General features: G+C 39.7%; 1 protein-coding gene across 2 annotated transcripts in view; it reads right to left on the bottom strand.

Annotated features, from left to right (window-relative positions):
* Positions 1–27731, bottom strand: part of slc2a4rg (SLC2A4 regulator) — a 41184-nt gene that overhangs the window by 10534 nt on the left and 2919 nt on the right. For both annotated transcript variants that reach the window (XM_082518889.1, XM_082518890.1), the window contains exons 3-6: positions 7600–7700; positions 5288–5526; positions 2677–2777; positions 953–1226 (exon numbers count right to left, since the gene is read on the bottom strand). In XM_082518889.1, the coding sequence (XP_082375015.1) occupies positions 953–1226; positions 2677–2777; positions 5288–5526; positions 7600–7700 (715 nt within the window). The remainder of the gene's footprint in view (positions 1–952; positions 1227–2676; positions 2778–5287; positions 5527–7599; positions 7701–27731) is intronic.

Below are 27731 nucleotides of genomic sequence, written 5' to 3'. Positions count from 1 at the left end.
TAGGTTGTATAAATTAGAAAGGAAGGCATATCTTCAGCTTTTAATCTGAAAGGTGCCTTAAACTAAATACTGATCACAAATGTACAACAAAACTGCTAATATTTTTAAATTCACACAAATAAAAAGATTTGAGTGAAAACTTTAGTTAACCAAAACTGGCAGGCACTTGCAAAATGTTGCACAAACGGCAGTATAAGGAATAGCAGGAAGAATATGAAGTTAGGATAAATAAAAGAGTACGCATACAGTACAATACAGAGAAAATGAAGTAGTCCTATTCAGTTTCTTTGCATAAAAGAAACATTGCTGTTTCTTTAATATGTGTATTCAGTTGTCATGGCAACTAAAAGTGTGATCCTGCCTGAAGCCAATGAAAAGGACTGAATTCTGTGAATTCCTAAAGTATTTAAACTTTAACCAAACTTCCAGCTGACACCATGTAATTTTACCTTCAAGGACGGGTCAATAGAAACGGCGCATAGACAGGCAAGGAAGGCCAATGAGAAGAGGTTTAAGAAGGCATAGACACCTAAAACAGGACTACACAGGACTTTAACCATGATCTGAAAATCTAATAACTAAAACTTTTCTGATATCAAAATGAGCAAAAACTGGATTCGGACTTCATTCGTCATGTGAACTTCTGTCAATATTTGCCAGAAAGTTTTGCTTCTCTCCTTGTTACATACTCCCACACTGGCGTAGGAGCTAAGTAACTCACCCTGGCCTCTTTATTTATTCATTTATTTATTTGTTTGTGTTTGTTTGTTTGTTTTCACTGATTTGAAAAACTGCCTCTGCACATTCCACATATTAGAATACTGAATCCTGGATTTATCTTTGCTGTACTTGCCAAATGTTTAATGTTTTGTCTTGGTTTATTTATTTATTATTTTTTTAAATGCAGCTTCAGCTATTCTGTGTGTCTTGTCTCGCGCTGAATGTGAATTACCTGGTAGGCATGGTCAGTGCGGATGTGGCAGAGTGTGGAGGGAGCTGACTGACTGAGCAGTGAAGGGGCGTGGCACTGCGAACCATTCATGTTGATGTGCTTGGAGTGAGGGACATCGGTGAGCGGTGGAGGGAAGATGGGCGGCGGACCGGCTGTGGTTGGGGAAGTGGGTGTGAGGTTGGACAAGCCCTCCGTGAGGCTGTCCATGTTGACCTCAATCTCTGAGTAGTAGAAGTCCTCTTCTCCATCACTGTAGTCAGAGTCGCTGCTTCGCCTACAGGGGAAGGTTATATATTCCCGATTTAAAATAAACATTTAAATTGTTTTTTAAGAAAAACTGTAAACATACAAGTGATAATGATAAGAAACCACAAACAGGCTCTCAATACATTACGACGGAATCAAGATAGACACCTATAAATACGGATAGACAAGTTGTTGATTATAACAAAAAAAAAGTGTACTCTCTCCAACAGAAGGGGGCAGTATAACCCAGTGTGCTGCAAAGGTCCTTAAACATACAAGCTGGGAATTAAACTAACAAAAACAAAAACTAAGTACAACGCCCACAAGAGAAAATAATCCTTCGAGTAACAGTGTCTCTTTCTCTTAACTTAGAATTGCATAAAGGTATGAAATCGCTTTCAAGCCTTCTGTTAGTGATTTCTGATTACCCAAGGCGTACCTGCTGCACAGCAAAAACAGCCACAGCATGACTCATCAATGCCAGTTGACCATATATAATATAATGTGATGTCTTGCAAAAGAAACAACATCTCCATGCACTGTAATAAATTATGGGTTAAGCTGAGAAAAATTGGTCTTAACTGGGCAATGCACAGTTGCAGTCATAATTATTCACCTCCATAAACTTGTGATGTGAATACAATGTGAATACATTTTTCCTTTTGTAATATTCACCTAACCTTTTATGTGCCCTTTGCTTAAGAATGTAGAATCTTCCTTCAAGCACTGCCTTTTTTGGTGTAATCAATTTAGTCTTTCTATCTTTTGAGACAGATCATTTATCTTTGCTGTACTTGCTTCTTGGCTTAAACACCTGTATTTTCAGGATTTATATCTGCACAGCAGGTCTAAATCCCCTAAAAAAAAAATCTTATTTTTGAGCAGTTAGAAATTCATGCCAGAAAATGAAAATGTTTTACTTGTAAACCTTTGCATACGTTCCATGGCTGAATGGTTTTTGATAGCAAATGTGCCTGTGAGCACCTGTGCAGAGGCACAGTAATTCAATAGCCCAGTTGGACACCATCCAAACTGTGGCAATGTGTGTCACTTTTCTTGTCTTACCACACTATTTTAAAATCACAAGGTATGGGAGTATTATCTGGAGCTGCAGAAAAGAGATTACTAACACAAACAGAAAACACAGCTTTAAACAATGACAGCTTCACAAAAAAGAATATCCGTGTGATCTCTTGAGATTATAAAACACATGACGGTGGCATGGGTATGTTTAGGTATTTAGCTAAGAAAAGCATGGTGCTAAGTGCATGATACACACAATATAAAAAAAAAAAAAAAAAACTATCTTTGAGAGCCTACAATTTTCTAATCATTTAATCGTTTTTTTAAACATCTGACAGCACAACATGAATATGCAGCTGTAATCTGGTCATATTTTACACAAATACAGTCTGCTGAGCCCCGAAGGCAGTAACTCAACACTGTGTGGGTTTACTTTGTGATGACTACCAACTAACCCCAGGTGGATGGTGCGGATGTGTCGCTGGATCCCTGAGGAGGTGCTGAGGACCTTTTCACAGTTCTTCCACAAGCACTTGAACATGACCTTCATTGAGTTCTGCAAGAGACGTTTACCAAAAACAAAACTAAAGTTAGCTGGCTGTTGCAAAATCTTAGCAGTTGTGCTCTGGTTTCTGAGTGAGAATCAAGCTGCAATTAAAACAATAAATAAATGAACACATTTTCTGCATAACTCAGTTATGCATGGGATGGCCTGTGTGGCCTCCTCAATAAGAACTGCTCTGTTGAGAAAGAGTAAGAGTACAGTGGGAACTCTTTGGGATGGAATGGGGATATATAGCACAGGAAATAATTCGGTGATTACATAAAAGGCTGGTCACACTGTTTAACAAAACATTCAAGACCTCTCACAAAACTAGACGTGTAATTTGGAAATTTTTCTCATAGCTGATCCTCTTGTTTTTTTTGTGATTTTACCAAAAGAAAGAACAACAAAAGAACAAAACATAAGACCTTAGTTCATTTAAATGGGAAGCTGTTAGTTGACGAGAGATAGATTGCCACTTTTTATTTTGACTTATTTTCTTTTTCCACATATCAGGCCCTGGCAGCTGTCCCTTTAGCAGGCAGGGACTTGCATTGCTGCTAATGAAAGACAGTGGGTGAAAGACAGTGGGTGTGTGCTTTTATTACCTTCCAATAGCCTCTGGAGAAAAAAGGGCAAGAAGAAGAGAACTGAGGGAGGGAGCACGAGAGACAGAGGAAGCAGGGCAAGAGAAACGAGTTTAAAGCAGGTTTTTAACAATAGTTACATTAACTTTCTCCTGCACCGCTATTCCTCTGAACTACTTCTCACTGACTTCTACAGCATACACTTACCCCTAAACCCTTCAAAAACACAAGAGGCCAAACTCCTAAACTCTTTGACTGCTGCTAGCTTTATGCACGTACCCCATGAAGCTGTTTGCAACAAAAAGTACACAGCAAAGCTAATCTGTAATCCTACAAACAATCACAAATCACTTAATTCTCAAAGTGTTTTTCTTGCCTCTTACCACAGTAACATTAAGACTAGTGAATGTCATGTTAAATAATCCTCTTAATTCAATGCCCGCACAAAAATCAGACAGCCTAAAATCCAGTGGGGGTAGTTGCTGTTAAGAGTTTGTGACAGCTATGTCACAACACAAAGCTAACCAGCAAATTAGCCAACCTTTAAGCCCACTTCCACACAACTTGTTTTTCTATACTTGCCCCAGCATCATCCTACTTAATTTCCTGTCTGCTTATCTATAGAATGGCATGTCCTTGGAGTCTCTATGGTTTTCATATATTCACTGCTGCCTCACTCCAGGGAGGCTCAATTGCAAACTCCCACATATACAGTATATGAGCTCTCCTTTGTCACCGTATGGCCGGAGGAAATATTGAGATTGATTTCTCCTTCTGCTGCTACCCTGTGCATCAGTTCTCCTTTCCGTCTTTATACCCTCCAACTGCCCTCATTTTTATGCATCCCTTGCATGCTTACTTCCTGCTGTTCATTCCTACACAGTCTGCCGATTTTCTTTCATTGTTATAAAACCCTACCACCTCTTTCCCTGAAAGGACTGAAAAGGCAATTGGAAGCTACTTGACAGCAAAAACATTTTGCTGTTCTGGACTGCTTCTGTAGTACAAAACGGAGGAGGTGAAGTAAAAGCAAGAATATAATCAATCGTCCACACAACCAGAGAGTGGCAGGCCATATGTAAGAGGTTATTTAACCTGCCTAGTGCTTATGTTTGACTGTTTGTGTTGTGGATTTTCTATCTCCTACCTAGTACTTAAAAATTAGAAAGGTACAGAGCTGTTTGTATACAAGCTCAGCTTGATTTACTATCTTCAGGATGTACTCTATATATTTAGCCTAGACATGTGTTAAATGCTCTTACCCTATAACAGCTGGGATAGCCTCCTGGCCCCTGGGACCCTAAGTTGGACAAGTGGTTAAGAAAATAGATGGACAGATGGGTGGATGAACCACTGATTATTTCCTATTCAAAACTAAAATTGAATCTGCTTTTTCCTCTTTTAAACTTCTCTATGAAACTTTATCAAGTTGACAACAGTCACTTCAAGGGGCTTTATATTGTGAGGTAGAGACCCTACAATAATACAGCAAACACTCAGACGACCCACTAAGAGCAAGCGCTTGGCAACAGCAGGAAGGAAAAACTCCCTTTTAATGGGAAGAAACCTCTGGCAGAACCAACCTCAGTGCAGCCATCTGCTGCAATCAGCTGGGGGTGAGAGGAGTGAGACAGGACAAAATACATGCTGTGGAAACACAGTGTGGTGTATAAACACAGAGTGAAAAAAAGGTCAAGAAGAAGAAATGCTCAGTGCACTATTGGAAGCCCCCAGCAGCCTACACCAAATCTAAACACAAACTGTAATCATCAGGTGTACTAAGGTGTAGTGAGGTGAAAAAAAAAAACTGTTGAGACCAAAACAAAGTCCAAGCTGCAGAGGTGTGACACCACTGCCTCAAGCCTCAAGCCGCTTGGATGCCACAAAACTGCCCAAGTTAAGAAAGAAAGTCAGGACGTAAGCGTTTATCTTTACCTTTCGCTTCCGAGGTATGGGGTCTTCAAACATGAAGTGCGGGCTCTCTGTGACATCCTCACTGCCATCATCACCCTGGGACGAGAGCGGGAAGCTCTTGTTTGTATCGTTTAAAAGTGGTGGGGACGGAGTGGAGGGGACTGAATGGTCACTGGCATCCCAGCTCCAGTTGCCGCTGGTCGAACTGCTGTAGCTAGCTGACAGCACCTCTTTCCAAGCTCTGCCGGCCGGCTCGGGGGCTGTAGTTTATACAACACAACAACTTATTGTTATTGGCAAGACGTGACTGAAATGAGGATGTTTTATGTTTGAAGACATACAAATTTGACCATGAACTAAGAGCCAAATGTGAACCAGTGAGGTATGAGAAAAAAATAGAAGTTCTGAGAACAGGTCCATAAAAACAGCAAACTTAGCTCATTTAAATCTGGCCATCTCATGGATGAGAAGACAGCTTTGAGCTTCCAACACAGCTGGTATTTTCAAATCACTTCCCGTCATCTTCTGACCATGCTGCATACCAGAGTGCCAGCTCAGAGCACTTTGAGTTTTTTTGGCCAGACAACATAACAATTTTCATTCACCATATGGGCCCCTCATTAGATTTGCCTCCTGCAACTTTCTCCATTCCCCAAAAATAACAATGAAATTGAAGGGCAGCAGTTTTGGCACACTGGACCAGATTCAGTGGCCATCGCAGACACAAATTAAGTGGACAGCTGCCCTACAAAAAAACAAAAACAACCAACAGTCCAGGGGGTGCACAAGAAGATGGCCTTGAACAGGACAACCAATTTTAACTTGATCTGTTATAAGAACTCTTTGATAATACCTCTCAATTTTAAATTTGTATTACTGGAAACATAATATTGGGGCTCTCTTGCAAAACAATCCCAATTCTAATGTCACAAAATAATTAAAACATATGTCTTAATCTGTAAACCTTAGAAGCTTATTTCCACAAATTATATAATATCTAAAACAATGGATTCTTTACTACACCACATATTTTTTAGCTACTGTATACTGAAACTTCAACCATTGAGTCCAAACTTTCTTTACTTCCTAGAACAAACACTATACGATTTCCAGTGTGTAGGCCCAGAAACCCTTTCAATACATTTGTTAATTTGTTGATTAATTATATAGTGCTTTAAGACTTGATTATCACAATGGCTTTATCTGACTTTTAATCAGGCAAATTATAGTGAAAAACACAGAGCAAGGACTAATATCATACATTTTGGAGAGACCTTCTACAATTCAATAACTGTTTCCCATATAAATATAAAGAGATAAGGGTTATCAAACTATTTTTCAGAATTATCAAGGGGCTTCAGTGGACTGTGTGTTTTCACACAAAAAATATAAAAATAAAAATAGGATATCCAATCCTGTCTCAACTCATAAAAACAAAAACCTGCCACTTTTTTAAACAACCAAATGCACCAGGAGCTAAACAAATAAATAAATAAACAATTTAATTTTTAAGTTATAAAAATATAAGGAAAGGTTTTGGAGGTTGCATTAAATAAAAAAAAAACTATCCAATCTCAACAGGGATCCATACAGCCATGGATACTTTTTATAAAAGCACCACTGTGATTTACCACAGAGTAATCAAGCAACACCCCCTTTCTGAAATATTTTGTCAAATAAGCATTTCATCAAGCATTGCAATCATAAACTCACAGCATCCTCTGATCTGATCTAATGACTGCATCACAGATCATTTCTAAAATGAAAGCTTACAGTTCTTGGTTTATTTCTATTATGTCCGAAATGGTGCAGCAGTGTCAACAGGGTGCTTCTAGCCTTTAGAGATAAAAACTATAGAAGCTCTTCCTGAGAGCAAAAAACCAGCAGCCCGGGTTTAGCGCTGAGCTAAAAAGCTGTCAGGACTTTGACCGTCTGGTGGTTGGCATGGTAATAGCAACCACAGCAACACTGGAAACAGCAAAAGGAGCTGTGGTGAAATGGTCAAGGCTAAACAGTTGGCAGTAAGTGCTGGGCTTGGGTAAACATACATGCATGGAAAGATGATGGAATAAAGTGCTAATAACACTGCGTGACCCTTCTCTGGGATAAATACATGTTAACACATCAACGAGTCAGCAGCTCAGCCTGTGTCAGGGTAAACTAACATCAAGTGATTTGTGATGAGCACCGTCCCCAGCGAGCAACACAAAGTGAATGTCCTTGATTTTGTTAAACACAGTGGATGAGTCAGTGTGTGACAAAGCAGCTTGCACTCAAGGAGCAGTAGGTGCATGGGTGCATGAATGCAACTGATGCCGAGCCAATGGTGTTACCTGTGGGTGCAGACGAAGGGTAATGCACCAAAGGTGATGTGGACAGTGAGGTCAGGACGGTGGCAGCCATCACCTCCTTATCAGCGTGACCTGACGGCTTCCTGAAAAATAAAAATGCACACTGAGCACAAGAAACATATCTGGTGTAGTTTTAAGGGGTACTCTTGTCTAACCAACCCCATGCTCTATTAAACAGAGGTTTGTCTGTTTTTCAGAGTATTGGAAAATATTTAAGGAAAAAAAAAGTTTAACCTTGTCCCCAGAGAAACATACAATTCTCTATATAGCCACAAAATACAAACTGTGATGTTAGAAGAAATTTACATTAGGAGGTAAACAAGTCCAACAAGCAGCCAGAAGACAGAGCGATATGTAATTTCATGTACAGTAAATCTTAGACAACTTACTATTGTGTGTGTTCAAATATGTGCTTGTGTGCATATATACAAACACGGGGACAAAGCCTCTAGAGTGAAAGTGTTTTGTGGTGTGTTTCTGCACAGCTTGTGCAACCTCGCTTAGAGGGGAGAACCATGCTTTTTGCTCAGTTCCTTCTCAGAACGCCCCATGCAAAGCAATCCAACCTCATCTTAAATCTTATTCATACTACCCACTTGAACTGACACCAGAAAACATTCACAAACACAGGCACAGACAGCCTAAACAGTGTGCTTTGGCATAAGGCATTCTTGTTAAAAAAAAAAAAGAAAAGAAAAAAGATCCTGCAAAGACAAATAAGCTTATCTGCTTCAGACACACACTTATTATTCCTGTTGGTTCTATTTAAGACTTCTACTGTCCTTGAAAGCAAAATGTGGGGAAAACTATTTGAGGCCAGGCCAAGCGTTCATCCCCACACAGTTGTTCACATTTGCACACACATAAACAGATTTCAATTCTCATGTAACATCCTGAAAAAGATATACCAGTGTCCGTACCATATGTATGTAAATAAATATAAATCCAAATTTACCGATCTGTGCTATACACAGTAGACACATACTCATATTCTCATAGAGAATAGAGTCTGCAGCTTTAAGAGCTCTAGTCCCGCCCCAGACCTCTTCACTACACAACCAGAGTAAACTGGTTTGAGGCATTTTCTCAGCCAAGCCCTAAGCCCTGGCAGAGATCCACTCTTGAATTTTCGGTGCGCGTACACACACACACACACACACACACACACACACACACACACACACACAAAACACAAACTTCATGCTGGAATCAACAAACAAGAGAAGTACGTTTCAAAATCAGCAAGTCTACGTGTATCTGCGCACATTCACACACATTTTCAAATGAGAAGTCTCTAAAACATTTTACACACGCAGAAAAAAAGTTTAAAAAGTGCCTAAGCTCCCACGCTGATGAGAATGCGTCGGATAGGAAGCAAACAGATCAAAATGGAATGTACCCGATACGGAGGAATCTTTCAGCCAGTCTGAGCACAAATGTGCTCCCACAAAAGTTGTTGGTTTTACTCTCCAGCATCCCAAAACTTGTGTGTTTGTGAATTCAACGCAGACATTTGGAAAAATGGTAGGATATACTCTATAATATTCAAATACTGCCAAGATAGAAGCCATGGTCACACACACACACACACACACACACACACACACACACACACACACACACACACACACAGGACAAGAGATAAAGAGATAACAAGATTAGCTGTGTCCTATTGCAGTCATTAGCCTTGTTTTCAGCAATAACTCGGGCCAACCAGGGACATACTTCTGATTTTCCTCCATCTCTCGTTTAATAAAATCCATCTATAAAATTTGTGTTAGGGCTCTTGGTTACCTTCCATTTGGCCTTCATATAGTGCAGTACTCTGATAGCATACCACTGACAGTCATGCATGTCTGTTTTCTGGTGTGTGGCCTTAGCAAGAGAGATTAGGAAAAACAAACACAAACTGGGAGGACAAAAATCCCTGTAGTTGATGTATGGCCTCATTCAAACTTTGATATTCCCCTCTCGTACACATTGATATAGACACACCCATTCCAGCACACCCCAGCACTCATTAATACCCATCCCTACAACCCACCCTGATTTCCTGACATTGAGTGTTTTCCTTCCTCCTTACCAGAAAAAGCAATGATAACTACACCACAGATTCATTGCATCTGGTTCAAGTTTTTAATGTGTGTGAGTGTGCATTGATTAAACAAAAACAAAACAGTAAAGGCCTCCTTCAGAAACCTTTTTTAAAAAGGGCACTTGTTGATTGACTTCTATTCTTGCTGACAGCAGCAGAGCTAATCTGATATCACACAGACTTTGATATCAATGTTTACATCAACTTAGAAGCAGACAGCTGTCACATTTTACATTTTATAAAAACCAGATTAGAGAGATAACCATCCCTGTCTGTCGCTCACTCTAAAGCAGATATTGCACACTAAATGACACGGCCTGCTACTCTTGTTTTCACTTCTCATCTGCCTGTGAACTAACTAAGGAGCCTTTAAACATGGTGAGAGTGGATGACAGCTGAAAGAGCAACAGCATTGATGTGCCGTAAATCTGTCTGCATCTTCTTATGAGAGGCTTTATTTTGGAGCAAGTTAAACTGGGGATGTCTTTATTTAGTGCCCAGAGTGAGGCAAAGAGAGAACAGCGATTGCTGTCAACAAAGTTGGTCTGTGTGTGGTATATATGGGGTTTTGGTTTCCAGGATGTTTACACGAACCATTGAGGCTATCCGTGGTGCATTTATGGCATGCAGTAAATTTAATAGTGACATGATAAACATAGCAGCCCTCCACCCTCCCACATATGCAGATGAACATGTGTAGGCACATACTATGTGGTAACTCTGGTATTTGTTGAACTATAATGACATAATTTGCAATTGAAGCTCTTAAATTTACAAGCAGTGCCATTGACAACTCTCTTTTATGAGACAGGTAATACATCAGTTGGGAAGTTCTAACTCTATTTTACAGTACTTGCATGTGTGTGTGTTTTGCATCTAGTTTGGTTGAAGCGTTTGGCACACTTAAGTACATGCAGAAACAACACCATTCACTCAATCTCGCTCACACACAACCTCTTACCTTCCTTCCTCCTCAACTTATATTGGCCTTGGCTGGGCCAAAAACACTCCCCTCTGGCAGTAGCACAACACAACCAGCTAAAAATCAACAAGCCAGGCCCAGGCACATACAGGGAGAGGGAGAGAAAGAGACTGCCACTTAAAGCCCAGCCAAGAAGCAGGCAGCAACAACAAGGTGTGATTATGGAAAGGGCGGGGGGGGGGGGGGGGGGGGGGGGGGGGAGAGTTCAAGGATGTGTATATTTGTATATTGTGTGCCAAAAACAGTTACGTTTTAAAGATGACCATTTCACCTAATGTGCACTGCAATAAGCCAGGCAAGAGCGGGCTGTTTCCGTGGGATGATTTTCCAGCTGACTTTTTATTACTTGGATGTGGAAAACATGGGGTTTTTCCAAGTTTCCTAAGGGGACACTTGAGGACTCTGATACTGCCGAGTTACGATTTGGCACCACCAGCCGGTACTATAGTGGGCTCTGTGCTGTTGTTGGGGAGACGACAGGGCCTCCCCACTATATTTAACACATCACCTCTGCTCTAGTTACCATTCCAGTCAAAATCCCTAGGATCTGCCTGGTTTATAGAACGATAGCCCACTTAAGATCCAGGTCAACAGCTACAAAACACATGACTGAAAAAGCGATACACTGTGTATATGGCTGAAGATTTGTCATACTTTATTGGCTTTTCTAAAGTACACCTTTCATCTGAGTTTTTCCCAACCTAATCTGATAATTGCATGTGTATCCAAGGTGCTTCTAGAAGTGTCTCACTACTTGGTAATGCCTTTGGGCAGTTATTTTGAAGCCTCTGTCAAATAATTGGAACAAGGCCAATTATTATATTAGGTTCTCACTTTGACATAAAAACTACGTGTCCCATTAGAGTACTGTACAAATCTATACAAATTCCTGTTGTGGATCAGTAAATATAAATTCATGTCTAAGATAACAACTAGATATGGCTGCTATTACACAGTTAAAACTGCTGTGAACCTCTACTGTCCCTATCTATGATTGGCTCATGTATTTCCCACTTCAACTGTTGATTTGCTCTTTAGAGGGGTAAAACAGATTTCTATTTAGGATTCTCTATCTGCTATTTCTTCTTCATGTAATGCCACTGATGTATCTCACCTGTCTGCCAAAGAATATACTCATTTTATAAAAACTGACTACCAACAATCCCCCTCTTATCTAGGGCTTCTCCTGCATGTCAATGAGACTACATTGATGTATCTATCTTGTTTACCAAGAAAGAAACTGTGCCTCACTTGACTCCAGTTTTAGAAGTTCAAAAAAAAAAAAAAGAGGAAGGCAGTGTAGGGCTGTGCGATATGACCAAAATCTCATATCCCGATATAAGAATTCTATCGTCCGATAACGATATAAATCACAAAAATGTAACATTTTCTGTAAATTCTGTGAATCTCGGGCAGCTCGACTTGCGGGAAGTGTTTCCAGCTGCGCGTCATGTAGCTGGAGTCGAGTGTTTTAACAGATGCATGAAACTATACATTTCTAGACATAAGTTGTAGCGGCCGCCGCTTTCTTTGTGAGTATTTATTACACGGCGTGCTGCGGAGAAAAGCCTGTTTTAACGTTTGAGTCTAAGGTTTATTTTTTAGCACCTGGCGGCTCTTTTTTACTTCTCATCCGTAAATAATCTGCTCTTTCACGTGATTCAGTTTATTTTGAAAAGTCTCAACAGGATCTTGAGCTTTATTGTGAAAGGTTTATGTGGAACATAAACAAGCGGACACGCGGTGGTGTTATCGTCGTTGTTGCTAACCAAAACGCATAAAAACAGGCGCTTGTCCGTCTGTAGTGTGGTTATATTAAATATAAGAGAAAGAGAGAACTTTAAGAAATTAACATAGCCACTACAGTGACCATCAAAACGATGAAAAAAATATTGCCCTAAACAGTTTATTTTGCGACACCACGAAACAAACGATAGCGTAAAATGAAACGTTAGACGTTTTTATATCGTCATCCGATATATATCGTTATATCGAACAGCCCTAAGGCAGAGGGACAGGGACTTGGCAGTATTTGTAATATTTATCGTTTGTTGTATCACTTCAGTATGACAGGTCCAGTTTTTACTGGATCAACACACTGCCAACAATAATCTCTGATCTTCCCCTAAGCCCCGGTGGTGGAGGTTTTAAATAGCACTTATCTGTCCAATGTGATCATGTGTTCAACATGATCCCCAAAACAGGCATCAGATAGCTTTTTTGTGCCTGTATGTGCTGTATGTGTGCTGACTTCCTCATATTCAAAGCAGGTGCACGTTCCTTAAATTGGCAGAGGCTTGCGTGTGATTGGCAGTTAGAAAGACAGCAAACACGGCATCACAATCACACGAGTAAAATAAACTTTGAAGCACCTCTCTGTTTGAGTCATCATGGAACCTAACCCTACACATTCAGCATATGCTGACTGGTGTTTTTCCTGTTTTCTTATGAGGTATCGTTACTGAACACAAACAAATCCAAATGCACATGGGGTAGAGAGATATGCACACCAAAAATAAAGGTAATATCTCCGCCTGCATTAGTCATCCTCATGCACACACTCTGTGAAGGAGGCTGACAGGTAAATAGATGGCAGCCACAAAGTGTGTTGCTAACATATTTTTTTCCTCCCTTGCTGTAATAGGTGTTTTCTTTCTTTTTGATTTCAGTCTATTTCAGACTAAGAGGGTTGTAAATGCTGCCCTCAGAAAATGAGGACTGTTGTCTAAAAATGAAGAACATTCAGCAAAATGTCATCTAACTGGGATATTCTGTCCAATGAGGTAACGTTAAGACAATAGAGGCTATTAGAAAAGACCAGGCTTTTGTTGATGTTCCTCTTGCCTGGGGTGCAGCTCGGACAGCTGCCCCTTCCACACCCACACCCACTACTCTCAATCCCACACTCTCGCTGCCCCTCATCATCTTGCCTTGACTCCACAGTATTACGTAATGCCCTCTGTTCATCTTTTTCTGTCTCACTATTTTTGCTGCAGGCAGATGGTAATGATTAGCACACTCTATCCCTGACCCAACACAAGCTGGTGTTAGTGTCCACTCTGCCTCTTTCTAGGCTTCCTGCTTTACACTTCTATGTAAAGGTACTATGCACTGTATGAACTGAATGAATACAATGTAAAAATATGTGAAGTATATAAATATAGAAGTGTGGGTAGGCATTAAGTATGATTATCATTGTGCATGTAACCACACATGTGTGTGTATATTCCTAAGTCCGCCATTATTGTCCATTCAATACACATGTTGCCGCTTACGTAAGTCTCCGAGCTTTGAACCCCCGGAGAGAGAGAGGCTGTCAGACAGGAGCCGTGTCTCTTTAAAGTGGGTTGTGAGTGTGATGGTTATTCAGTGGTGGGACAAAAAGCCCTCTCTTTCTCTCTCTTGATCCTAGAATGCAATCTGTGCCCTTAGGGAGAAGCACAAACAACAGATAGCTTTATTCTGGCAAAATAATACCGGCTAGATGTTGAGAAAAAGGCATGATTCCCTATGTGGCGGTGGCGATTCACTCAAGATGTCATAAACTACACAACACAGAGGATGATATCTACAAATTTCAGCTGAACTACAAGCTCGCATTGATTCAAACCTCAGTGAATAATGGTTATTTCGTGTCGAGTAACCGCACATCCCATTTCAGGATCACACAGGTGCTTGTGACGAACATGCCTCAGTGAGAAAATGTTGACTCAGCAACAGCACTTAAAAGGATGATGACAAAGTAGATCATGACACACTGCCTGACTTGCATACCATGCTCATAAACTGTGCATGGGGTAATCGTAGGTGATCAGATTTACAGTGCGAGCTTGACACAGTCCAGTGCAACCAGACGCCGAGTGAAGAAGGGTTGAATTTAAACCTCACCTCACCTCGTCAATGAATACAAAAAAAAAAAAAAATCCACAGTCACTTTTCCATAGCCACACTTTAGGGTACTACCACCTCACGTAAGACATTAAATCTGTATTATAGCTGTATATTGCTTATACATGTAATATTATTACAAAGTAATAAATACTACAATTAGTCAGTAGTTTTATTTTTAGACATCTTTATAATAGTGTTAATGTCTCTCATAACTAACTTAGTTCCCTCCAATAACAATGCTGTTGCTAGGGGGAATGTGGGGTATTCACTTCTGGCCTGTGCCCTTATTTTCCTCTAGGAAGTAAACAAGAAAAGACCTTTCTGCCTGAAAACCTCTACTCCTTATCAAAACAAATATGAATCTATATTTGATGTAGTAAGAAGTCATCAGTGCATATCACATGTATGGGTCAAACTAATTTAAACCACCCAGTCACTCAATGTACTCACATTAACTGGCAAAATACTAAGTAAATACTAGAAATGCTACTTAGTGGAAATGGTGAAAAGGCTTTGAATAACGGTCAAGTTCTCTTCCTGAAGAAGTCATGCTTTTATTTTGTTTTAAATTCTTCACTTCTCACTCCTACACTTGCCTACTCCTGAGATTTGTTCGTCTGCCATCACAAGCCAGAGCAGGCCTTTGCCTGGTTTCCTGTGTTTTGCAAAGGCAAACCAAAGCTGTTGCAAAGCCACACTGCTCTACTTACTCCTATAAAGCCAAATATCTGCAGGGCACCGTCAGACAGACAAAGACTCCAGCCAGTAAAATAAACTGACCCCTAAAAAAGATAGGGGTTGTACGAAGCACATCAGTAGAAGCACTCTCGCAAAAAATTTGAAAAAAAAAAATAAAAAAATAACTAAACAAAAATGAATGTGAAGCAAGACGTTAAAAGCAAAAGTATTACCTGGCTTCTAAGTTGAATGTTTGTCTACAGCCTGTTTGCTTACTGTGCAGTAAAAGCAAAGATGTGTTAGGAGTTATGTTTGTCATCTAAGGACGACCTTTGACACAGTTTCGTGGTGGACTGATAAGCATGCACAAAAAAACTAATAATTGTGGATTTAATGTACAACAAAATCCACAATTTCGTGGTAAATGTACAATCACAATAAATGGCTATTCTATTCTATTCTATTCTATTCTATAATGATCATCCTAATTTTTGCGCGACATGTATTTGAACCATTAGCAGAAATACATTTAAAAACTTGCACAGGGATTGGATAACTATCTATAGATTAAATTATAAAAATGGCATGAAAACAGACTCTCATTTTGTTATATATTATTTTGTATTATATGTAACAAAAAATTTTATTTTTTTACTCAACCCAGATCTTCACTGAATATCATCCTACTCTCAGCTCCTCGCTAATCCTGCCAAACTGTACCGGGTAGTGACTAATATAGAGGAAAATGCCATAAACCATATCTTTTGGTAATTTAAGCCTCCCTGTGGAGCTTCTGGCCTTATGACAGTATTGGGAATAAGGTAAGGAAAATGGTCCCTTTATCACTCTGCCACGTCAGGAATGGAATAGTTAATAAGATAAATGGTAGCAATAAGAGCACATCATGGAAACACTAGAGAGATGGTAGTGATGATGATAAAACTGTCACAGATTATTGAAATAATATTAAACCTCACTGCTGGTCCAGCCTCCTAGCTTTTTCTGTTTTGTTTTGTTTTTTAAAACATTTAGCAGCTCACTGAAAAATGAATGTTGGATGTAATATGATGAGGAGTATGACTAGCTGAATGCAAATGCTGGTTCCCCTCTGAGAGTTATGCATTTTCCAATAAGGATAGGCCGAGTGGTTGGTCAGACTAGGACAGACTCGTTCTCTCACACAGACAAACAAACAGATGGGAGAACTTGCCCCGATGGAGCTCTGGCCCAGTGAAAGTCATGCTTTGTGCAAGCAAGATGTCTTTCTGTCAGACATTCAGATCTTTTTCATCCAAGTCTCTGGGGTCTCAGACTCGGACACACATGCACACACATAATTTCTAGAACTACATATGGGAATTGTGCATTAATGACAAACATTAGCAGGCTTCAAGGCATAAAAATTTTAACATCTACAATTCCATGACAACTTTAACTTTTGGCTTTTATTTTTACCTTATAAATGTGTAAAAATCTTTACTTTAATCTTTACTCCTACACATTACAACTTCCTGCACATAGTGCTTTTATTTTTTATTTTTATATTTCCATGCATATTATTTATTTTTTCTTTTTGGTAATTTTACTATACAATTACTTTAGTATCTTCTTGAGGATGTCACTTCCTTGACAGCAAGCAAAAAGCATAAAACACAAATGTTCAGGTTCTATAGAAACCTTGGTGTAAATTTTATATAAAAACTAAGCATATGGTTTCCTCTCTTTTCTCTCTCTCTTGTTTACTCATGGGCCAACTGTGGTGAAAAAATATAGTGTGAAACATATTGATCATTGTTTTGAATCTTGGCCCAAGCCAGGTCACGGCAATTCGGACAGAGCAAAAGGTGTTAGACAAGAGACTTGTGATCAGCCCAGTCTTGTCCTCTAAAGAGGTTGCAAGCAAGATAGATTTGATGAAAAATGCTGAGCTTGGAGAGACTTCACCATTGGATCTATCATATATGAACCAAAAAATAAGAAAAAAAAAAAAGAGTTCAGTTTCAGATAAAAGCCAGAGTTGAAAATCCAGCAAATCTGAAAAGAAAGACTAACAGGAATATGAAAATCTCTCAGTATTTCTGTGCTTCGGAACAGCTATGAAAGTTCTACAGGTTAGTCAGGAAGTGATCGGTGCTGTACTTTACACCTCACTGAACAGCTTCACACACTCACTGCTTTGTGCAGTGGCATGTTGGTGCTGGAAGCCACTAAGATTAAGAGGGGTTACTTTCTGCATCTCCACAGGCCGGAAATCTCCACATTATCTTGGCAGCAGTCAGGAGTCCAGTCACTGTGTTCCTGAGAGTACTCAGCTAAAAAGTAAATAAATAAATAAATGCTTATAACCATCTTCATGTGTTATTAATAGCAACTAAAATTAAATTCAAGTAAAGCAAAATACTATTGTAGTTATAAAACAAACAAACAAAACTTGGAAATATGGGCTGTGTGAAGTGCTTTCTCTTCAATAGGACTGATAAGATTTAGCTAGCACAAAGACAAAAAAAAAGGGTGTGTGGAAAAAAAAATCAATCCAGTCAAGTGGAGAGCACAGATCCCAAGTTAGCAGGTGAAAAAGCAAACAATATGCACATAAAGCACCACTTCTTTTCCCTTCTATTTCTCTGTTACACACAACCCACACACATACATTTATCAAACATTAATATGGAAACATCTGTGTATCATGTGGCTAAATCATGGAGTCATCTATAATTTGACTTTGTGCATATAACTGACTTGTGTGTAAATACTGCTGAATAGCTTAGCAGGGGAGAGCAAACAGTGTGACGCATGAAGCAATAACCAGGAGGTGAGAGGACAACAGCCTTACTGGCAGATCAGTGCTAAATGAAACCTGACTACCTCACTGTGGCTACAGAATGAAAACGATTGTGTGTGTGTGTGTGTGTGTGTGTGTGTGTGTGTGTGTGTGTGTGTGTGTGTGTGTGTGTGTGTGTGTGTGTGTGTGTGTGTGTACATCTGTGCATGAGATAAAGAGAAAAATAGGGGGGTGAAAAAGGAAAACACACATCTGTTCACATGTTGCTTGACTGCTCATCTTGTCCACCAGCATGAGGATAAGTGATTATCAAAGCCTGTATACTGTAGTTCTTTTGTTCAGGATGCACATGTCTACACACACTTAAGGATACACACAAAGCGTAGGGGGTTTCTAGAAGCTTGTGAGGATTTGGGCCCACTGGTTTTTTGGAGTCTGGGCGTGGTAGCTTTTATAATCTGTTTATCTAAGCCCTAATCTTTGAAAATTATTTTGAAGAGAAGACTTACAGTCTATGTAGTGCTTCCAGGTATTTTCTTCCCATTTTGATGTATTGAATTGCAGTTCCTGGCACTTTGCGAAGTCAGTGCCAACACAAAAACGACTGAAATGCCAGTAGCCCAGTACAACTGAATTTTTGACTAAACCAAAAGACGGGGCTGTCAAAGTCGTTTACTACAAGTGAGATCACGTTCACCTGACATTTTTCAGGACACTACCCGAAATAAGCTTTTTCCATGTCCTGCATACTACCAAACTGAGATGCAGATAGCCAGTGTAACAAAGAAGAGACAGGAAAAAAGAAGAGGAAAATTTTCTGACATTATGTGTAGAAATTTCTGCTCTAAGTTCAGTAATGGCCAAAAGCTATCAAGAAAAACCATCATAAGGACACACCATTTTAGTTAAACAGATAAAGAAATGTTAAATAAGCATCCTGCCAAGGAAAAAGGGGGGTGCTAATACAAAAGTACCACAAAGAATATCAGCCAACATATGGATTTTTTACAAATATTTTTATTTCCTAAAAACTGTTATCAGCAGTGACATCACCAAACCCAAAAACCATTATCAGTAATTTAAACAAATATAAGACCCCCCCCCCCTCCCCCCCTCTGCACAGGGCAAAGTACGCAGTAAGAGTCCATCAAACTTTTAAGTTTGCAGTACTGTCTGAATTTCACTCCTTGTTGTCAGCAGAACGAGATGACTTCGATAGAGTTGTGTGTGTATTTATAAGTGTTGTGATTTGAAACAAGGGAAAGGAAAACCCATGAATGTGGCTTGCTGTCAGCCATCCTGGAGCTGGTTTTGGATGCCATTTGCAAATGCACCGAAGCATTACGCAGCATACTCAGAACATTTTCATTTTCCTGCTGTGTTGTGCCAATCTATCTTTCACAGGAAGGAGTAGTAAAATTGGCATATTTAGCTTTGCCATTGGATTTTTACAATTTAAATGTATAATACTGTCAGACTATATGCTTTGGAGGAAAAAAACAAAAAAACTTTTAACCTTGCACACCAGTAAACACATTTTCTACTCAAAATCACTCCTTGGCTTTTGAGTCTGCAAATCTGCAACTGCAATGCCAACAAAAACAATGTGAAAATTCCAGTGATGAGTGTGCCATCGTTTCCACACCTTATGGTTGGTGGTTTGATCCCTGGTCTGCATGCCAAATATCCTTGGGAAAGTTGCTCTCAGACGCATCCATCAGAGAATAAATGTGTGTGAACGTTAGATAGAAACCACTTAAATGGAAAAAGCACCGAAAAAAGTGCTTGTATGAATGGGTAAATGAGGCAGGTTGTGTAAAGAGCTTTGGTAGTGTAGCTCAGGTAGAGTAGAAAACTGCTAAATAAGAACCAGTCCATTTACCAATTACGTTATTAAGGGTGTTTTCACACTTATAGATCATTTCCTCTGGGGGAGAATCAGCTCAGGAGTTGGTAAACTCTTCTTTTCACAGAGAGAAAACTCCAAGCGATCCAAAATGTGGCACTACAAACCATGTGAGAATGTCTGGTACGCTTACTGGCCGGATATGTGAGGGGAGGGAGCAACCAAAGTAAATACGAGAGGAAGGTGCTGTGGTCTGAACAAGTGGATAACATGAAGAATTTACTCTTAACATTCGTATTTACCTGGTAATATTGTGCAGGTTTTGTACTATACACAATCAATAGTGCTCTGCTAGCTCAAAAAACTTGCAGCATATACTGAGTCAGATTGAGGTCGGATCATAAACAAACCTCTCTGGAGCCTGTTTGAAAGCAGGCTGAGACCACCTTGTCCAAAGAATTTTAGTAAAACTGTTTTGGTCCATATCCGACTGTGTATTCACATCTACAAAAGCAAACTGCACAAAGAGAGAAAACAAATGAGCGTTTGACTTGATTTGATCTCTCTGACTGTCTGTGTTTGTTTCTTTATCTGTTAATTCCTCCTACGCCATCAGGAGTTGCGAGACCAAGTGCATCTTAAATCTCTGGGGGTTGTTATCTATGTCAGATATTACGTAATCATCATGTTGCCTAGAAATGGTAAATGGCCTGTATTTGTATAGCGCTTTTCTAGTCCCTAAGGATCCCAAAGTGCTTCACACTACATTCAGTCATTCACCCATTCACACACACACATTTACACACTGGCGATGGCAAGCTACATTGTAGTCACAGCTGCCCTGGGGCGCACTGACAGAGGCGAGGCTGCCGGACACTGGCGCCACCGGGCCCTCTGACCACCACCAGTAGGCAAACATGGGGTTAGTATCTTGCCCAAGGATATTTGGCATGCCGCCAGGAGGCAGCCTGGGATCGAACCACCGACCTTCAAATTAGTGGCTGACCTGCTCTGCCACCTGAGCTACAGCCACCCTATAACATGATAGCAACATGATAAAAAAAACTTTATCAATCTACAGCACATTACAAAAGGATCCAATTGTCCATATAAGCTGATGGATACATTATAATCCCATGATGCTGCCGAATAACAACAAAACAATGGGCTAAAATCATATTTCATTTTATTTTTTTACATTTAGACACTAATAACAACTTAGAAAAGCACTCTTACCATTTTCTTTCACAGCCAACAGCAAATGTAGACCAAACAGTGCTGCAGTATGGTATGCACATACCAGTAATTGTAATCTGGTGCAATTACGGGGGAAACAAGTAAATAAATTAGTTACAAATAAAAATATTGGGTTGCATCCAAATACATTATGTCCCATGCAACGCTTCTGTAAGAATACAGAAGTTATTCTTTTTTTGTTGCATTTTCTATTGGCCCTTTTGCAAATCACGCGGGTGAGCAAAGGCCTGGGACAAACATCAGTGCAAGAAAGCATTCAAGAACCTGTCTCTACATTGATGCAGTGTCCACTTATTCCACAATGGTGATATATCTTTTTGCATTTTGTTTCTGATTCCGCCCGCATGTCAAAATGCATTACTTGAACCAACCCGAGTCTGTCATGCGAGTAACCAGCTGACCATGTCAAGGCAGGTGGCCATGTCTTGGGACAAGAATGTCTTTCAGAGCTTCAAATTCCAACCAAAATAAGGAAAGGCCTCTGACATTACTGTACAGAGTAAAGCGTTTTTTGTTTCTTCCAGCAGAAACTACCTCTCTCCAGCCTGCAGATGATTTGTTTTTGCTTTACACTCCTCTCTGTTGATTTGAACTGGTGGGAGTCTATGTGCAAGTAGTGTGGGCCACATAGACATTAGGATGCAGAGATCTAAATGATCGAAAGTATGGCTGCACCTGACTAAGAGTTGATAGGAACAATAACAGTTGTGACAAACCTTATGCTTGTATGGCAAAAAATTGAAGATGTCTTAATAAAGCTGGAATAAACACTAACATAAAAGGGATTTATTTCTGAAAAAAAAAAATAACAGAATGATAAATAATCTGTAAAACTTCAAAAGTAACCTTCCCAACACTGAAACAGAGAATGTTAATGACTCAAGAGGGAAGGATATCGAGGGAATGATAACAGTTGTTTAGATAAAGCAAAGTTAAGGGAAGGATATAATGACACACAGGAAAGAGAAAGGTGGCAGTTGTTGGTGGGTAGGAGGGGATTGCACAGCTGGTGGTTGGTATAAAGAATTGGGCAGAAGGACAGAGAGACTGACTGAGGAGAAGGAGAGATAGTTGACTTTGGAATCTTTAAACGCTGCTGAGGCAGAACAGGAGGCGTTATGTAAGCATCTATTAGTGTGTGTGAGCAAGCGATAAAGCATTTTTCTGCAGCCTTGCCAGAGCTGCGCAATGAGAGTTTCCTTCCCTCGTGATAAGCATTTCTTTCCCTGTCCTTAAGGCATCTTGCCCGAGGACACTATAAAAACTGACATATACACTAGCGAACACGAAAAAGCAATCCAGGCCTTTTAACTGAACATGTATCCAACACATAATATAGAGAGCAGTGTTTTTACAACAGAGCGCTGTTTGCAGAAAACATTCCTGCATGCCTCCTACGCTCCTCCTCACTTATGAAACTGAAATGAAATTTTGCCTCTCTTCTTCACCGCATATCAGGAGATGATTAATGTCTCATTAGAGCTCTGTACACATACACACACAGTGCAGATTCCCCCCATTAGTCTGCGCTTCTTCCAGAGACCTTTATTAGTATTAAAGAAGGAGTGATTCAGAGACAGCCACAAAGGTGCACCCTGAAAACTTTTTACTTTGATAGTAGATCCTCATTCCTCCGTGCCCCTCCAAATCAGTAGACAGTAAAGCTGCATAGTTAGATGATAAGCTGTCTGCTACAATCCTCTGGGGTTATAAATCACCTATGTAGCTCATAACCCAGATCCTGAGGCTGACCTAGCAGACATTCCAGATGCCTGCTTGCGTCCTGATCTGACCCTCCCCACTTGCATGACTCCATTCATTGAAGATGACCTTTAACCCCTGCCTATCAGTGCAAGAGGTTTAACCTCTTGTACTCTGGAGGGAAGAAAGGAGGCTACAAGCAAGGATGAAAATGTACCTTCTAATTCAGAAGGGATTTTTCAGACATTGATTTTATGAAAAAACAAACATTTTTAACATACAATTACCATTTAAAGTCCTAATTATAAATGAAATCATGTTTGATTGCCATATTTTGAAAAAATAACAACAGTACTATTCACCATTAACCAAATTTAGCAACAGATGCAGCTGAACCAGCACAGCGAGTTTGTTTGGCCCAAAGACAGGGCAGATATCTTTTTTAGCTTTTTAATAGTAGGACTGACTTTTAAGTGTGGTCGTATTTCGTTTTTCAGCATAGTGCTGAGAAAGATGTGATTAAAAATTGTCACCCTGTCTGCAAAAGACAGGAAGGAAATCCCTTCACAAGTACTTCCCACTATTTAAAAAGAATCAAAAATGGGAAATATGACAGTTTGCCAGTCTGACTTGTTAGCACATTGCCAGCGATATAAACTGAAGCCATCTTTGTAACCAACACTACATGTTGTCCTGTTGCTGCATGTGTAATGTGTGTTTTTTATGTGTTTTAACAGCACTGCAATAATACTGATAACGGTCGTCACTTTCCTCACTTTAACACTGACATTACGGTAATTTTTTTTTATCTCAAATCTGGAAACCCTAAAGTGTCATTTCAAGGCAACTATGCAACTATATCTCCCTCAATCAGGACGAAATGTCAGCACCCTGAATGTGGGTTAGACACCTCCACACTACAGTGGGGGTGGGTTAGATGTTCCTCTGACCTTCAACAATCACCAGTAATGTCTCCTTTGGGAGAAGTGTATTGGTAATGAGGTGGATGAAGGGGGATTGAGAGGTGATGAACTACATTCTGCCTGCTCGCCAGACCTAAAACCTGCTGGTGATTCTTATACAGACTGAGTCAGAGGCCGGTCAGTAATTATGTTAAAAACAGACCTGTTTTTCCCTCCTGGTGTCTTGTTTATGCTGATTCTATGTTTTCCATTCATGTTACCCTACTGTGGTAACGGTGTACCTGACCAAGGACCGATAAGAGAAAAGCTTTTCATATCGCAACAAAACAGCCCCGCCCCCTTCACTTCTTAGAGCTCTTTTAATGTTCATTCAAACTGGTCTTTGTTCTGTTATCAGGGTACTAGATCTCACACTGATGACTACTGACAGGTTGACGTGGTATACTTAGGATGTGGGTGAAAGGGAGACTTTGCAGAGCGAACATAAAAAAGAGAGTTAAAAGGAGACACACACACTAAGACCGCAGCTGACAAGACAGGTGGGAATGTTTAAAAATGTGCTGCAGTTTGACTATGTTTAGATGACCATAACCATTTGTGCCCAAGTAAATGTGCTGATTCTTCCTCTTCCTTCCTGCAAGATCTTTGTCCAGGCTTGTCTAAGGAATAGTGACCTACTTTGCGGCATTTGCAAAATAACAAGACAAGGTGTAAAAGTATCAAGTCGTATTGAAGAAACAATATGCAACTGACAAAGCAGTTAATATAAAACACACAGAGGACTGAGTGACATCTTTAAAGTAAGTTCTTTTTAAACACAGTTAATCCTGTCCCACACTGACGGTATTACCCAAGTCGGTGGAGAACCAATGAAAATAAATGGCTTTGTTGACATAATCTAACGCAAGGCAAAGAGTGCTACAAATGCACTGGGGGTTACACCTAGGGCTGAACGATATATCGCATTTGCGATAATATCGCGACATGATCAAGTGCAATTTTCTAACCGCAAAGGCTGCGATTATACTGCGATTATAAGGCTGTCCAAATTACTACCATATCCCAGAATTCATAGCGCGGCCCAGCCAAACTCCAGTTTCCAGCAATGGCGGCCGCTACTAAGTTTTAAAATTACTCATACTAATCTTTCTGGGTCACAAAATAAACTTTTAACATATTTTCAGGCGAGAAAGTAGTTGTGTAAACATCAAATATCTGCTCGGTTTATCAAGATATCCCATATTTGCAAAAGTGCTTCGACGTTTTCAGAGGCGTCTGCTACCCACCAGCTCGACAGCTAGCCGGGAGCTCGAGGATTACTGATGCGGCCGAGAACGGCACAACTCCCGGCACATCATTTTCAGATCACCGCGGAGTTTCGCTGCTCGGGTTAAACGTAATATATAAGTCACTTAGACAACCTAAAAATGTTATTGTTGGGCTTTTTTCAGTGTTTTGTTTGTTCGTGAGTAAATCGGTTTGGCTGAGATTAAAGTTATTAGATTAGATAAAATAAAACTTTATTAATCCCCCGGGTGGGTTCCTCCTTGGTTTTCACACAGCTGACTAAACGTCAAACAGAAAACTTATTAAACAGAAGTATGAGACAGTCGAGAATTTACGCCAGTGTCTGGTTATATTTTAGATAGCAAGAAGCAGACGGCCGAGTTTATTAAACTCCACCGAGACAGCGGTGACGCTAATCAGAACTAGACCGTCCAATTTCACGCCTTTAAACTTTAAAGGCGTGTTTGTGTGTGTGTTTATACAATTGCTATTATGTTTGCACTTTATGTGTAATGTTACTGACTGCAGAGATCAGTAAGATGTGTGTATTTTTTATTTATTAGTTTTATTTATTTAATATTATTTTTTAATTGAATGACTGTCTAGTAGTTCACAGATGTCGAAAAACTGAGTGTGGTAAAGCCATTGATTTTGTTTATGTATATTTCTGCAATCTGCACATTGTACTGACTTTCATTTTAATGTTTACACCAGGGTTCCTTGTCAGCACTTTATGCTCAGATGTTTGTAAGCTAAAAATAAACTATTGTGTATGTTCAAATATACTGTTGTGATTGAAGAAGTTAAATAAAAATGTCAGTCATCAATTCATGCATCACCTCATGTCATCATAACAGAGGTCTGTCTTCCAGGAAAGAACAGTTTAAAATTAATGTAATATAGTATTGGCCATACTATATGATGTATTGCTTGTCTTTGTTTAATAATACAGAAGACAAAGACCTTAAAAAATAATCGCATATCGCATCGCAATCGCAATATTGGGGCAAAAAATCGCAATTAGATTATTTTCCATAATCGTTCAGCCCTAGTTACACCCACATAGACAACTACCACTTTCCAACTGTGGCCAACACTAGCAGAAAAAACAGGTACCTTACACTGCAGCGCAGTGCTGTTACTTTGTGAAGGTCAAAGCCAGATTTGTCAAAACCAAATTACTGTGAGTGGGTTTGTGTGGCAATAAGAGTTCCCTTTTAAAGTGCTCTTATAATTTGTGATGAATACCACATGCATGCACATCTGGGTAACAGAGAGAGCTGAGATGAGCCAAGAAAATCAAACAAGCATTATGAGCTCTCCTACTAGAATCAGTACAAAATTCATTTTACGTAGAGATATATGTATTAGCTACCAAACAATAAAATATTGATAATTTCATATTACCAATATTATCTTGAGAGCTGGAAGTTCAAGTTTCAATACTTTCTTATGTTTTATAGAGCAAACAACTAATGAATCAATCACAGACCTAGTTTAAATCCAAATATGAATAATGACTAGGTAAACAATTTCATGGAGAGAGAGAGAAAGGAGATTCTATCACCAGCAAAACCAGTTGGAGCAGAGTAGAGACTAGAAGTTACTCCGAAAGGTCAATGGAGCAACAAAGAGGCCTCGCTAATATCACTGCGCAGTTATATAATGTTATGCAACCTCTTTTAGCCACTGCATAGTGTCAACCCAGACTATGTTCTTGTGCCTTGTGGAGATAAAAAGAAACATAAATGTTTCTAAACTGAACAGATCAGTAAAAAAAAAAAAAAAAAAAAAAAAAAAAGAAGAAGAAGAAAAGAAAAAAAGAGCCATTTTGTCTTTGTTTAACACTATCACCCTGGTTTTTAACGCACGCTCAGTCTTGCATGTTCCCAGGAGACACTCCCTCACATCATACATGACCAGCAGCACGTGAAATTCATGTGATGATGAGAGAAGGACGGAAAACAGTAAACGTGCGCTGTGCAAACCCCCAGACCCATACAAAAACGATGCCTGCTTACTATTTGTACCGATGAATGTTATTACATTTGCAGAAATTATCATACAGAACCTCTTAAAGAATTGTGACATTTGCATATAAACATATTCAACAAGAAGGTGCTCAGTTTTTATACAGCTAACAGGTATTTCAGCGTGAAAGTGCAGTCTGACAGGCAAACAGTTTTTGGACACGGACAATAACCCCAGCAGTTGTATAAAAAGAAGGAAAATGCTCTTAGGCACCACCTACAGCCTCTCCCAGTCCGCTTTAACTGTTACATAATCACTTTAGTGCAGTAGGCTTGTCTCAGGGTGCACGTTCTGCATGTATGTTTAACGAAGACCAATCACAGAAGGCTCTGGGCAGGAATACTCATGTGTCTCTGTGTGAAAATAGTGTGAAACAACTGGAGGAAAAGCAAACTGCAATGCACATGAAACATCTAATAAAATACACTCACTCGCACACACAGCAAAGGTGCATTTTACTGCCTGACATACAGTGAACACATCACGCTGATATATCCACTAGCCCGTCAAGAGAGGGTCAACAAAGATGGCATTGAGCTTAGGTGCAATCAATACATTTAGACATGCGAGTAGTAAAAAAAAAAACTTTCCGAAATCTAGATAGTGGAGTTATCAGCGAAATGCACTGTCACTATTTCATG

Source organism: Aulonocara stuartgranti (assembly GCF_965226115.1).
Source record: "Aulonocara stuartgranti genome assembly, chromosome: 20".
In the NCBI taxonomy this organism is placed as follows: domain Eukaryota; kingdom Metazoa; phylum Chordata; class Actinopteri; order Cichliformes; family Cichlidae; genus Aulonocara; species Aulonocara stuartgranti.
This window is presented reverse-complemented; position numbering and strand designations above follow the sequence as displayed.